The 15,180-nt window shown below is 41.5% G+C and overlaps 1 protein-coding gene across 5 annotated transcripts in view; it reads right to left on the bottom strand.

The window, feature by feature from the left end:
• Positions 1-15,180, bottom strand: part of SMARCA2 (SWI/SNF related BAF chromatin remodeling complex subunit ATPase 2) — a 172,854-nt gene that overhangs the window by 142,258 nt on the left and 15,416 nt on the right. For all 5 annotated transcript variants that reach the window (XM_060014673.1, XM_060014674.1, XM_060014675.1 and 2 more), the window contains exons 3-4: positions 12,722-12,851; positions 6,327-6,716 (exon numbers count right to left, since the gene is read on the bottom strand). In XM_060014673.1, the coding sequence (XP_059870656.1) occupies positions 6,327-6,716; positions 12,722-12,851 (520 nt within the window). The remainder of the gene's footprint in view (positions 1-6,326; positions 6,717-12,721; positions 12,852-15,180) is intronic.

Below are 15,180 nucleotides of genomic sequence, written 5' to 3'. Positions count from 1 at the left end.
ATTAAGCTTATCAAAATGCACTTAAGTTAATTTAAAGCAATTTCCCACATTAAACTTCAGGAGTTTAAATTGATTGCTAGGTCTGGACCTAAAATAAGTGTTCCATCTCTCCTCTTAGGTGAATTTTTACTTACTTCAAAGTTATAAATAAAATTAGTGATGCTACCAGAGGGGTTAGTAAATTAAAAAAAAAAAAAAACTCAGTAAGCAGATGTTAAAACCTCTCATGGGCATTCTTCCAAGTGTTTTCTATATCTTTCCAGAGAAATATTAAAATCATTAAATGGTAACAAAACTAATCATCTCTATACTTCAGAGCGACTTAATAATTAACCATACAAAGACATACATTATGAAAAAGTAGACACATTTATTCAATTTCCAGCAAACACCAGTTAGAAGTGGGCTTAAATGACAATGCAAGGATAGCAAACATTCTGACAGGAGGAATTGGAAGAGTTAGAAGAAAGTGCTTAGGAAACTACAGTGTGTGTGAGTGTGAGTATATGTGTCTGTGAGCATGTGTGTGTGTAGTGTTGTTGGTCTTTTGTTCACTTCCTTCTGAAATTAGGTAAAACTTTCCCAAAGACCTAGGGCTAGTTAAGACTTCTTGAGGTAATCTGTAGCCCTTGTTCTAGCATTGATGAAAAGTTCTGGAGGGAAAAATGCATTTCTGTTTTTTTTGTTTTAGGCACTGTAGATATACTATTATAATAAAGAGATTCTTTTCAGCTAAGTACATTCTGATTCTTTTTCTGAATGGGAGGTCTTTTACATAATGCATAGCTTTTCATAATATTTCAGATTTAGTTTCTTTCATCCATATGTAAGAAACCAATTTCTAAACATTAAATCTTAAGGTTGTTAAGCATTGGGATGAGATATGGAGGGACATTTTTTATTATATTTTCCCTCGAGGCCTTTAAAACAGGATAGATATTTTTTATCTGGGTTGCTTGAGCCAAAAGAGAGGAGATAGAGATTTCTAACAATTACTTTAATTCTCTGTGATTCTATGAATTTCCCTAATAAGCTCAAGAAACTGGTGGTTAAAAATATTGGAAGAATTTGTATGAGCACACCAAATAATAGATTTAATACACTGAAGCCCTTTAATAAAAAGAAAATCCGGGTCTTACTGATAAGATTAATATCATACTAATTACCCTACATTCAGTTCTCAAAGTGTTTTTCCTCCTTTCAAAGTTTAAATAAGTCATCAATAAAAGCCATACCAGTGCAATAGTGTACACATTTCACTTACTCTGGGCGTTTTCTTCTCTAGCATTATGGCTTATAAATATTTATGTAGAAGTGTGTGCCAACTCCTCGAGGTATATTCAAGTCATTGTTTTTAAAACCATACGATCAAAGGGACGTATCCAGAGCATGTCTGATATCCCCAGTTCCAAATCTAGCCATTTTCAGCCCATGACTGTGAACTAGATCTGATGCATACACACAGCTAGGCTTCTTTAATCCATTAATACAGAGACATCCTTATGCGGTTGAAGGACCCTTAAAATTGAGAAGCCAGAGAGACCCAAGCGTGGACTTGGATATTCAAATCTCCAATTCCAAAAGGACTACAACTCCAAAAGATACAAGGTGCACCTTGTGTCTTTCCAAAATAACTGATAAGTTTCACCTACGGGCTGTGTGAGCCTCAGCAAGTTACTCAGCCCCTGGTGCTTCAGTCTCCTCGTCAGTAGGATGGGGATAATAACAGTACAGTACTCACCTCACAGGGTGCTAGTGAGGATTCAATGAGACAATGTGGCTATGCGCCCAACCCTCAGCTCTGGTCATATTTACTGCCACAAAGGACACCAAGGTAAAGAAGCCTAGTTTAATCACTCAGCTTTTCAGAAAAGCTCCACAGCAAAAGAAAGGCTTTCAAGGAAATTTGGCACTGTATTAGCCGGCAAATTTGGAAGTGCACTCTTCTAGAGCAAACTTCAAAATGTTTCCACAGTTTAATACAACTCAGCACGAACACTCAGATAAGTCGGCTTGCCATGTGCTTCCTGCTAATCCCCCATCAGTCACAAGTAAACTCCTTTCTAACTAAAAACTGCAAGTTCATTTACTGCCTGGGTCTATTTTATCCTCCCTCCAACAGATTATAGAAACTTCTCTTTACAGAGGCTAGGGGACTGACTGCAGCTTGCTAAAATTAGACATGCCCAGAACACAACTACCTAACCATGAGGTGTTCTGCCTGTCCTTCAGGCAGCTGAGTTGCCTGAATGGATTTTCTCTGTATCAACAGAAAGCATCTCGACAACAGACACTCACGGTCTGCAAAACGATAAGGACTCACGCCCTGATATCTTCAGATGGAGGACAAATTACATTCTTTAGCTTATCTCCTATTCCCTCGCCAATATAAACAACTTAGGCTGAATTGTCAGAGGTACAAAATGTGTCTGTTTTCCCGTCGGTCCTCACTTTAGAAGTCAAGGTAGGTAGACGCCCTGACTCTCCTGAGGGGTGTCCCACTGCAGCTAAGTGTTGGGGGGGAGGGATCTTTATTAGATGCCTGAATTTAAGAAACAGGTAAACAAACTTATTAAATTACCTAAGTCTCACATGTACAGAATTTCTGTACAGAGTTCCCACTTTACCCTCTGCACAGAAGGATGTTTATGCAAATAACCGTCTGTGCATTAGACAAGGATTTAAGTGGTTTCCAGAGGCTGAAAAAAATAAATGTAATAATGATGCTTAAATGAAGCAAACGAAGAAATTTTAGATAACTAAAACAAGGAGGGGGGAAGCAGGAGAGGCACAAGCACTGAAAAAAATCACCAGTAAATCTCTCACTTTCTACCATGAAGGCTTCCCTACCCACCGCAAAAAAAACCAAAACTTTTCAGTTCCTATTTTGAACTTTGCTTTAGTCTCTAAAAAGAAAAATGAATCAAAATTAAAAGAAAAACGCTGGGTTTGATTTGAGTGGAGCCCATAGTAGGCAAGGATCAGAGTTATTTACTTCTTCAGTGCACACTTCCGTGTGCACTTGTTTAGTGCACACTTCGTAATTCTCTGGTGGTGGCACTTGTGGTGAATGATAACTTTGGAGTAGGTTTGAGGCAGATCACCCCAGCCAAAAAGATTCTCTTCACACATGAATGACACCCGCAAATGGGACAAGAGAAAAATGGAATCACAGCTACCACCAGTGAAGCTGACATACTTAAATTGATTTTTTTCTGAAATATTAGCAGAGGCATTTATAAGCAATTATATTGCTTTATTTAAGAGAAGGAGGGGGATAAACAATACAAGTAATATTAACTTAAAAAACCTTTTTTTGTGTCTTCCGTGGACTTGTCCGAAATACCCATGCAAAAAAAAATGTGTCTTTGTCAAGTAAGGTCATCATCTCCCTGTGAAATCTGAGATTTGGGGACAAGATGAGCAATGTAACCTCCCCCTCCCAGTGGCAGGAATGAGTCTGCTCTATTTGAAGAAAGTATCCTCTTTCCTCCTTTATCCATAGCCTCTTTGCCCACTCTGGCACTATCCGCCCAAATATTTTCATTCTAATGACTGCTGGAAATACAAAAGACACGAGCAGTGAGTAACAAAACAAGTTCCCCCTAATGACAGGACCCTGGCGAGGGAAGATGTACGCACTGGGTAAAAAAAAAAAAAAAAATGGAGCCCTCTTCTCTGGAAATGATCCAGAAAAGGCACCCAGGGTTGTGTTGGTCAGGATGTGAAGTATTTGTTATATACAAGTGTCCGGCTAACTGAAAATCCATCCCTTAAGTTTTACTACGTCATCTGATCTCACTGTGGTGACTCTGGCTGAAAGGGTTTCTCAAACGAAATCACTTAGCTTGCTGCCTTCTTGAACAATACCCTGGAAACTTTTCTTATTGTGCGTAGGTCATTTTTTGTTGTTGTTGTTGTTGTTGTTGTTGTTGTTTTTTGCGGTACGCGGGCCTCTCACTGTTGTGGCCTCTCCCGTTGCGGAGCACAGGCTCCAGACGCGCAGGCTCAGCGGCCATGGCTCACGGGCCCAGCCGCTCCGCGGCATGTGGGATCCTCCCGGACCGGGGCACGAACCCGTGTCCCCTGCATCGGCAGGTGGACTCTCAACCACTGCGCCACCAGGGAAGCCCTCGTAGGTCATTTTTAAAAATAACAAGCCTCGCTGAGGTCCATGATGAGGGGATACCCCAGGACAAGCTGCGATGCACGGGGAAGTGTGCCTGTGTGACATGGTCCCTCACGATTACCTTTTGGGAGGCGCAGATTTCGCTCCTTCCATCTTAAACTACCAACAATCTGACTATGACCATTCAGCCTCTACTGGGACCTCCTTTAGTTAATGCTCCTCATATACTGAGATGCAGGATATCAAGGTCACCAATGTTGCTGACACCGTGTCTAGAGTATGAATAAAAAGGCTCTCAGAAAGGAGCAGAGATCCTTTTCCTTCCTATGCACAGGAGTGAAATGCCCGCACTTGGTACACAGAGCTTGGGAAAGAGCCTTTCCCTTGTCATGAGCCTATTGGTCACGAAGGAGCCAGGATGGGGAAGGGGATAAGGCCATGGGCTCTCCAGTCAGACTGCTGGCATTGAATCCTGACTCTCCATACCCGAGATGTGCCACACGTGCAAGGTACTTATTACTGAGCGTGGAGTACGAGGTAAGCTAGCAGGCACTCAGTAAGCACAAGCTACACACATGCATAGACATACATACATTTTTGCTTCTCTCTAGCTGCATTCCTGAGAGCTAGTTTTTACAGTTTTAAAGCCTCTGAACACACTTGAGTGTTCAAACTACCATTTTATGCATGGTTTTCCTGTACAACATTTTCCGTCTCTGATTTTTGGTCCCATGGGGTCCTCCACCTACCAGAGCATCGTGGTGAACACACCGAAACCTAGAGATGCCGCGATACTTTCTTGCTCTTAAAAAAAAACCATTCCTAAGGCTCCATCTACAATTAACAAGATGCGTTTATCCTTCTGGTAGGCAACCCTTAAGAGTTTCCTCTACCAGAAAAGAAACATTTACAAACTCAGAAGGTAGAATAATAAAAATAATAATCTGAACTCTTTCCCTTCGTCTAAGTCCCAAAACCTAAGAAGAAGACCGATATCCCAAACTAGTTGCAATGATCAGCTGTCAGGGCCTGCCCAAATGAGAGGGAACCATTCACAGGAAAGGGTATCAATGACAAGGAAGCACCCTGGAATTCAAATTCCCTAAGATTCAAATTCTCTGGAATTCAAAACTGTGGTAGAATAGAACCATAAACTCTGTGCTTATCTAGTTGCTAACCAAAACCTTCCCAGAGAAAACAACATTCATGGACGATCACCCTAGAGCCCCTTGGAGCTCTGAATTCTATCCGTGGGATCAAGCCAGACCACCAGAAGGTCGTACAAAGGACTACCTCCTCTCAACCCATTATATAATGTCATAGCTTCAGATCTGATGCCAGGGCACATGGGAAATAGGCCATGTGGATTCTGTTACTCTCTTTGTTATGAACAAATGTTACCAATGCCTCTACCATGCAGTGCCCCTTACAATAATAATAACAATAATTTTTTAAAAAGTTCCCACCTGGGAAAGCTACTTTATACTCTCATGCTAGAAAAGACTCTGTGTCCACTGAGAAACGGGTAAGCAACTTCCTTCCGAGTGGTGAGTATCAGGCACCTGACCCTGTCTCCTTTCCTGACTGCCAGGAAACTCGAGTCACCTTGGAAGCTCAGATGCAGCAGCTCCTGTAGCTCCCCCCCACCCACATTGCCAACCTCCCTGACCTTGATTTCTACTTCCCTTTGTCTCTGATTTTCTACTTGGTAATTCCTTTACCGCAGGTATGCTTCTTCGGAAGCCTCCCCAGATGCTTTTCACAAAAAGGGACAGACGTAAATAAATAAATAAATAAACAGACACGACATAGCTCAAGGAGAGCAGATTCGAGACGTGCGTGTTGGCAACAGAACGCACGGGGTGTAGGGGTTCCTAACCTGGGGTGTGTGTAGACGGGCTTCCGACAAACCTCGCACCGCTTGAAAGAGAATGCGAAATCACGGGGCTTTGTGCTTATAGCCACGGCTTGTGCCAGAGTCTGCAAAGTTTAAGAAGCACTGCTCTAGGACGTAGGCAGAGGAGACCGAGAAGCGTGGCCAGCTAAGTGGAGCAAAGACAAGGGAGCCAGGGAGGTGCCACAGAAGGCTACGTCAGCCCTGGGCTGCTACCACCAGCCCAGCACTTCTGTGCAGTTAGCAGTCCTTCTCGTCCGAGGTGGACCATCACGTTATTCGTTTGGTTGCCTATGAACCTACCAGATGGCCTGCTGTAGTTGACAAGGGCCTGCTGCTGCGGCGGCGGCGGTGGCTGCGGCTGCGGTGGCGGCTGCGGCTGAGGCGCCGCCTGCTGCTGCTGCATGCCCGGCAACGTCCTTTTCCCCTGGACCGCGAGCTGCAGCGTTTCCGGGAGGGGCTGGCCCCGGGCCAGCATTTTGTAAGCTAAAATCTGAGCTCGCAGCTGATGCAGCTGGACGGGACTGAAAGGCGAGGGCCCCCTGTTGGGCTGGCTCATCGCCTGCGGGTCGCCTGGGATGAGGGTCCCTGGCTGGCTTGGTGGCATCTGCGGTGCGGTTGGGCCACTTCCCAATATAGGGCTGGAGACGTGCTCGGGGGCTCCCAGCGGAGACGGGTGCGGCGACATGTAGCCTAGAATGAAACACAAAAGGAGAGGTCACAGGCTGCCCCCCGCGACCCTGAAGGAGAAGCATTCCCGAACGTTTTGATGATTTTCTAGAACAGCACTGATGGACAGACATCGAAAGCATAGGTAACTTAATAATTATGGGCTTTTATATAACTTAAAACTTATATATATCAAATGTATACATAATTTAAAGAAACAGGCAAAAGTAATTTTAATAACATATAATTTAAATCGACATACCCCAAATATTATCATTTCAAAGTATAACAATTATTAAAGAGAGATTTTATGTTCTTTTCTTCCTATTCAGTTACGACGCTGTCTCCACTGGGACTAACCACATCTCAAGTGATGGACAGCCACATGTGTCCTAGAAAGTAAACTGGTAGTGGCTGTCGTACACCTAAAGGAAGGGCACCAGGGGAAAGTATTATACATTAAAAGCAGCCCAACCTGGAGAACAGAACCTGAAGGTGGCTGCTCTGTCGCAGTGGGGAATGAGTCTCTCACGGGGATATTACTTGGTTTATTATAATGCACTTTATGAATAATTTGCCATGATTGAGGGCCTCCATTGTTGTAGGCACTAAGCAAGGCACTGTACATACTATTTTAGCTGAGTTCTCCCTGGAAACAGAGACTGATGGAAGGATTGAGCGGAGCTGATTTATCTGGAAGGCACAGGGGCACTGGCAAGGGTGTGGAAAGGTGCTACGCGGAAGGGACGGCAGCCAGTAATGGGTGCATGATTAAGCCAGTTGCTGTAGTGGGTACCTGAAGATTAATCTCATGCACAAGTTCTGGGATAAAAGGCACATAACTTGCCTCCAAATTATCCCAGGGAAGGAGCTGGGGTATTTACACTCCATCACTGGTCACTGGTTATGACTCTGGGGATCCTTGGTCCCCGGGGACTTTGCCATGTGTGAGTAAGGCGGACTCAAGTAGACTGAAGGTGAGATGGTAGACTGGCCAGTGGGTATAAGGCTGGTGGGAGCACAGAAAATGGTAAGAAGAATTAGAGGGAAGTGAGTGGAGTATACATGTTTTCTACAGTCCTCACCACATCCCCAGAAGATATGTACTGTCACCTCATTTTTTAAAATGAGGAAAGGGAAGCTCAGCGAGTTACCCCAGGTCACACAATCAGATCTTGGTAGCTCCAAGATTCAAACCAAGGTTTGTCTGATTCCAAGGCGTATGCTCTTTCCATGGTCTAATATTAATTTGGTTTTATAAAAATAAATTAAAGGCTTGAAAGTTTCAAAAATCTTCTAGAACCATTTACGATACAATATAAAAATGAGAGTAATCTGCTTTGGTTACAAGAGATCTACATGGGAAAGTTAAGAAGGCTTTACTTAAGAAAGAAAAGTCAACATGCACAAAAATTTCAAGGAACTTATTCCAAGAGATGAACTGTACAGCCCGGACAGAGAATGCCTAGAAAAACACACGACCGAGCATTGCTGAAGGGAAATCCAAGGGGAAGGAGAGGACAGAGTGGCCTACTGTAGTCCAAAAGGTCATCTTCAATTCAAACTGAGTGTAATTCATCAACTCAGAGGTGTCCTAAGACACAAGTAAAACATTAGATTAAAGGGCTTTGCCTTTAATAAATGCACCTGCATCACACTTATTTTAAAGGTCATCACAGGGGTGTTTATTAGGCACCTGCTGTGTGTGCGAACCCTTGTCACATTGGAGCCAAGACAGCTCTATGCATCTATGTGGAATCACAGCGGCCCAGGAATATCTGACCCACATTGCCTGGGGACTCATCATCGTCATCCACAAGGCTAGAGAAAATCAAGGATACAGTTACTTTTACTCAAACTGCCATTTGGAGAGGGAAACAAATTTAGCCTGATCCTCTAAGACAAGAGTAGGTTTTGTTCTATCAATTGGTGAATTGTAGAACTCCATTCAGAGTAATCCTGCCCTGAAGAGAAATGGAAAAACTGCTAACTCATTCCCCAAATCCCTACTCTATAAGGGAGCACAAAAATCACGCAGCCATTAGGATTCTAGTTGGTCATAAAAGTTAGCCAAGAAAATGCCCCTGAAATCAGCTTGCAAGACAAGCAGAAATTTAAATCCCAGGATGTTGTTATTTATAACAATAAACATTTAGAGAATATCGATAACATACACTTAACTTCATCATTAACATTCTTCCTTCTTAATGAGGTTAACATTCACCTCCTATTTGTAATGCTGGTGCAAAATGGTAGTTTGTTCATTAGGAAAGCACCTTCCTAACACCTTTTTGACCAACCCTGCATCTACCACTGGAGGAAAAACTTCCTACTATAGTTACTGACATTTTCATGGTAGAAGGGATACAACCAGGTGTTAAAATGGGTCATGTCTCCTGCCTTCTAGTCCATCCTCCTTCCTGAGGGCATCATCAATTATAGTTTACCCATGTTAAATCACAGGATGCCTAATACAACAGACCAAAACATCAGACGATCCAATCTAAAGGCAACTGTGCAACGCTGTTCATCAAATCTGCTCTTTTCAGCTATGAACTCCTGGCAAGGCAAAGTTACGAAGATGAGACAGTTACATTAAGTACAGTAATTCATTTTACCTCACATTTGCTAAGAAACTAAGAGTGGAATAAAAATCATTTTCCAGAATTAATCAATACAACAAAATTCTCCCTCAAGTGTGGAAAGAAGAAGAAACTGGGGGTGGGAAAATTTGTTGCCTAGAATTTATAGGGGATGTTAATAGAATCATTCTATCACAGTATGACATTAAAAATGTGACAGTGTTTCAGCTAAAGAGAGAGAGATTTCTTTTTTTTAATGACATGACTTGCATTCCATAAAACTTCAGGAAAATCAGAATCTAAATGATACAACATATTTTCATAATTATCTTCAGTTGAGAAAACAGTGAAGAAATTGCCTGAGAGTGAAATACCTTTGTCTGTAGGATGACTGTGTTGATGCAGAATCTGCTCTTTTTTTGAAATCTGGTTTGATTTGCTCATTTAAAAAAAAAGTAGTCAAAAACTGGCAGTTTTCCTTCCCTCATCTTCAAGGGCCATTATCTCCCTAGTTGCACCTTGCCTCAGAGAGAGGCAATCACCTCTCTCCTTTTAATAAACTTGAATTTTTAAGTGCCAATTTTATATGAATTTTCTCTTCACACACACACATACAAACATTAAATATTATATATTTGCCTTTAAAGGCTTTTTCTAGCCAATGGACTAAAAATAAACAACGTTATCATTGGGACCATAAGGTACACAATTCAGTATTTATTGAAGGAAATGGTTTTGCTTCTCAACCAATACCTTAAAATAACCTAATAGGTTGCTAGGTAGTTAAAGCTGGCAGTCTTCCGATCAATACCACACCTCTCTGTACCTGTGTGTTTATAAATGGCTTCCTACGATGGGGTTTTTAAAGATATATGCTACTATGGAGTTTGAATTCTTTTTAGATAATTATATAGACTAAGACTGCATTATACCAATACTACTTTATTCAAAGACATATTTTAAATCACTAATTCCCCAGCTTACAAGGCACTTTACTATTATAGTGAAAAATATTACGTGCTAGTTCTGATTCCATCTAACTTAATGCAGACTTCTGCATTCCAAAGTAATTATAACTTACAGAAATTATATAAAAATTAAGATCTATTTAAAAGTGTTCACTTTTGAATACATAAATTCACTTCTCTACCTACTTGAACAAAATTTACTCAATTTCCAATTATGTACTAGACATTGTGCCAAGTATTGGAGATTCCAGGAAAAAATCATCATTCTAGAAGTTGAAGAAAGGAACTGAGCTATGAAAGAAATTTTAAGATACATAAAAGTAAAAATGCTCACTTATAATTCACGCATTTCAAGTGTTTTCCTTTGGAGTCTTCCTAGGGCCCCACTACTAGAGGTACTGCAAAGCCGGGAGCAGACAGAGCCACCACTAGCTCTGAGAATCACTGAATATAAGTCATCTATACCTCCCAGGTATTAAAATGAGATCTACATTAGCTCTGTGAACACACCTGGCCCTTTAGAATTTAAATGATAAACCTGGAAGTGTCGTCTCAATTCGTTCTTAACACTGAATGGGTCAAATTCTTTTCTTCCTGTACCTCAAGAAGTCCCAATGATTCAGCCTGCTTTTCTAACATGGTCAAGATTTTACAAGTCATTTGCAAAACTTACGCCTGCCTGCCATCAAAATTCAGATCAGAGTCCAGGATCTTCAAAAACCTGCCCGAATATTAGTAAAGATGCACTCCTATGCCTCCATGACTTGCTTTTATACAAATATATGTATGTATTTAAAAGCAAATACATTTCTCTAAACCCTCACAGTCAAAAATCTTCCCTTGGGTTGACGGATGTCTGATCATGGATGGAGAAAAAAACTCACATACATTAAATTACAAAAAAGTATATACAACAACACATAAAGCATAAACTTTGAATTAGAATACCAGCACATTAATTAGTGCTGGATAAGTCATGCCCTTGGCATGCTGAAATGTCCATATAATGAAAGAGGTTCTGAAAAGAGGTTACATTGCATCCAAAAGACTTTGAGGTATCTTTATTATTCTATTTATTTATTTGGCTGCATTGGGTCTCCGTTGCTGCTCGCGGGCTTTGTCTAATTGTGGCGAGCGGGAGCTACACTTCATTGTGGTACGCGGGCTTCTCATTGCAGTGGCTTCTCTTGGTGTGGAGCATGGGCTCTAGGCGTGTGGGCTCATTAGTCGTGGCTCGCGGCCTCAGTAGTTGTGGCTCGCGGGCTCTAGAGTGCAGGCTCAGTAGTTGTGGCGCACGGGCTTAGCTGCTCCGCAGCATGTGGGATCCTCTAGGACCAGAGCTCGAACCCGTGTCCCCTGCATTGGCAGGTGGATTCTTAACCACTGCACCACCAGGGAAGCCCCTGAGACATCTTTAATATGCCTTCAATAATGAGGAGAAAAGGCACCCAGAAGAAGAGAAATCTACCATACATTGATTTGGCCATTATTGTGGGTTGAACTGTGTCCTCTACAAAGAAATGTTGAAACCCTAACCCCTGGTACCTGTGAATGTGACCTTATTTGGAAATAGGATCTTTGCAGATGTAATCAAGTGAAGATGAGGTCACACTGGATTAGGGTAGACTCTAATCCAATGACTGGTGCCCTTATAGGAAGAGGGAACTCTGGACACACACACAGACACACAGGCAAAATGTCATGTGGAGAGCAAGACGGAGATTGGAATGACAGATCTAGAAGCCAAGGAATGTCAAATATTGCTGGCAACCACCAGAAGCTAGAAAGAGGCAAAGACGGATTCTTCCTTAAAAACTTCAGAGAGATCACAGCCCTGCTAATACCTTGATTTCAGATTTCTGGCCTCCGGAACTTTGAGAGAATACTTTTCTATCGTTTTAAGCTACCCAGCTTGCGGTAATTTGTTACAGCAGCCCTAAGAGACTAAGAGAGCCACCCACCAGCAATGACAGGTTATTCCACTGCCAGAAAAAGCCACCTTACAAAGTAGGAGTGTACAACTCAAGGGACACGGGTGGCTCATCTTACCTTCACATCTACGCTGTTACTGGGAGGCAGACCTGGAGTCTCCTTCTGGCCCTGCCACTTACTGGATGTGCAAACTTAAGAAAACAAAGTAAATTCTCTGAGCTTTAGCGTCTCCATCTATAAAACTGGGGTAATATAATTCATCTCACAAGTTCAGGGTAAAGATTCTGCATGAAGTACACAAAGCACTCTGCAGAGTGCTTGGACACATGGTGGCCAGTAAAACTACTAGGATTTTGCAAAGAAAATTGCCCACATCAACCATAAAGTTGTGTTGGTGGGGATAAGGGGAGATTTCTACAGGGAAAAGAAACCGGCTGGACTCCATCCTCCTTAAACACGTTCTCTGGAAGTCATAATTAAAATAACCAACAGGAAAGATGAAAGACTGTGGTACAGAGCCAAAATCAGGTATGTAACAGACACAAACCTTGGCTGTGTTGGTCCATCGGACTCTGGGGAGGGCCCATTCCTGGGTGAGGAGGTCGCATAGTGGTGCCCTTCATGGATCCACAGTGGATATCTTCCACAACCCCCTTGTCGTGCATACCATCAATGGGCTGAAACATTTACAGAAGATCAGTCAGACGTCTCTTTAAGGCATAATATTTCCATCTGGTGTTTTAAGACCCCTTCCTAAAAAGTCTTCAGAATTGTGGCGCAATCATCTATTACCCATATGATAGTCATATATTTTGACATTTATTTTACATATATTACTATTTACATAGATTTCATAGATGTGACAAAAAATAAAATAAAAAAGACTACACCAATAGGATCAGCAAAACTACCTGTGAAGTCAAAAGTTAAGGCTTTAAACAGTTGAAATGTTTTTGGTCATGTCAAAACCTGCAAAATAAAAATGAAGTTCTGTTCACAAGGTAGACAAATATAAACTATTCTTCCATACCCTCTTACGTAAGTCCTGAAACCTGCCGTAGGTTGAAGCTAGTCCAAAGTCTGAATGAAGAAAGGAAGACTCTTTGAAACGTCTGTGATGATCTATTTTTTGGTAGCTTTTTTTCATCAGAGGGGAAGGAACCATGGAAAGTTTAAAAGTTGAAAGCAGAAAGTTCCAAGGCAGTTGGGAAAAGAGGGACAGACAGGGTAGAGCGGTGAATGGGGGTAAATACTGAACGGGAAAGAGGGTGAAACAGATGAAGCTATACTACGGAGGGAGGAAGACAGAAAAAGGTTAATGGCAGAGTTTGGAAAAAAATAAAGAACACAGGGGCTGGAAACAGGACTTGAGGCCTTGTACACAACAGACACACAATAAATAGCCATTGAATTGACACTAATCCAATCCAGAATTGGGCAATGGAGCATGTGTTTGAGAAAGGAAAAGTCTATTCCTCCCCAAACTGGAATAGCAATTTTCAAAACAGCCTGAAAGGAATATTTCCAGGAGTTTATAGAAACCAAATGACTTCAAGCAAGAAAGTATGAGTGTTTGCAGTTTTGGAGAAAGGAAAGTTAATTTCTGCAGAGTCAAAAGCATGCACTTGAAAAGAGGAGAAATTTACCATAAAGAGGATGTTCAGAAGAAAAATGGGAAGAATTTGGTATAAAGAGTGTCTCTGAGTCTGTTAAATAGTAATAATAGAGAGGAAATCAAAGCAACACAGCAGATGTATTTAGGCCACTTGTTTATTTATTTCCAGTAACGTTGAAAAGCAAAAAGCTGAAGCTCAGAGGGAGACGGAGGAGAAAGACAAGGAATAGAGCTGCCTATAAAAAGATTCTCAGAAAGTGAAGGCATCTGGTCAGCAGGTGTGAACTCCAGGCACTTCACCATGTCCTCACCCAGGGAATTATCTGAGGGACTGCGGGCTGCGGAAAAGCAGGATGAGAAAATGCAAAACTTGCAGAATGAGAGCAAAACAAAACGAAAAAGAGCATTGATGGGGGCAGAAAATAGGAGAAAATGTGACAAAGATGCTAGATAACGGAACAGAAGGGATCAGAAGATACACTTATACATAAAAACAACCCGGGGCAAAAACATAACATTAACCCAATACACTCATGCATACGTTTAACTTTTAAATGCTTAAATAGTAATAGAGGTGAGCTAAATATTTTCCTTCAAATCTTTCATTTTGGAGGTGAAACATCCTTAAACCCTTCTGAAATTAGTTAACCCGCTTGGACTAAGGTTAACAAGTGACAGATCCGGTCTATAATATATTTCCCAAATTAATATGAACACAAGATGATTTAATGACTTCGATATGTCTATCTGTTCAATATGTCTCCTAAAGAATGTGATATGGAAAACGAGCAACTTTATTTCTCTACATACCTGACAAGCTAAAAATGTGTTTAAAAGAAATCAAAAAAGCAGGGAGAGAACTTGGGGATATTATAGGGTTATCCATGATATGTTGTTAAATGAAAAAGATGTTGTTTCAGAGTAATTAACAGTGATGATACGATGCTATTATGGTAAAAGGGAAAATTTTTTAAATCATACCTGAATATGCATACCTGTGCTTAGATGGTATTTTTACTGAAGATGGAGAAAAGTAAGGTGTAAAAAGCATATATAATAAGCTGTTACCGGGGGTGAACCACTTCTTTTATTTATGTCAATATGGTTTTACTTTTCAAAATAAGCATATATTAATTTTCTGATTTGAAAATCATCAAATAACAAAATTTGCAAAACATGAATCTTCCCTTCTGGGCTGCAATGCCTTACCTTAAAACTGACCTCCAGGGACTTCCCTGGTGGTGCAGTGGTTAAGAATCTGCCTGCCAATGCAGGGGACACAGTTCGAGCCCTGGTCTGGGAAGATCCCACATGCCGCGGAGCAACTAAGCCCGTGTGCTACAACTACTGAGCCTGTGCCTAGAGCCCGCAAGCCACAGCTACTGAGCCCG

The sequence above is a fragment of the Delphinus delphis genome, chromosome 6 (assembly GCF_949987515.2).
Source record: "Delphinus delphis chromosome 6, mDelDel1.2, whole genome shotgun sequence".
Classification (NCBI taxonomy): domain Eukaryota; kingdom Metazoa; phylum Chordata; class Mammalia; order Artiodactyla; family Delphinidae; genus Delphinus; species Delphinus delphis.
Note: the sequence above shows the minus strand (reverse complement) of the source record. Positions and strands in the feature narration are given on the sequence as shown.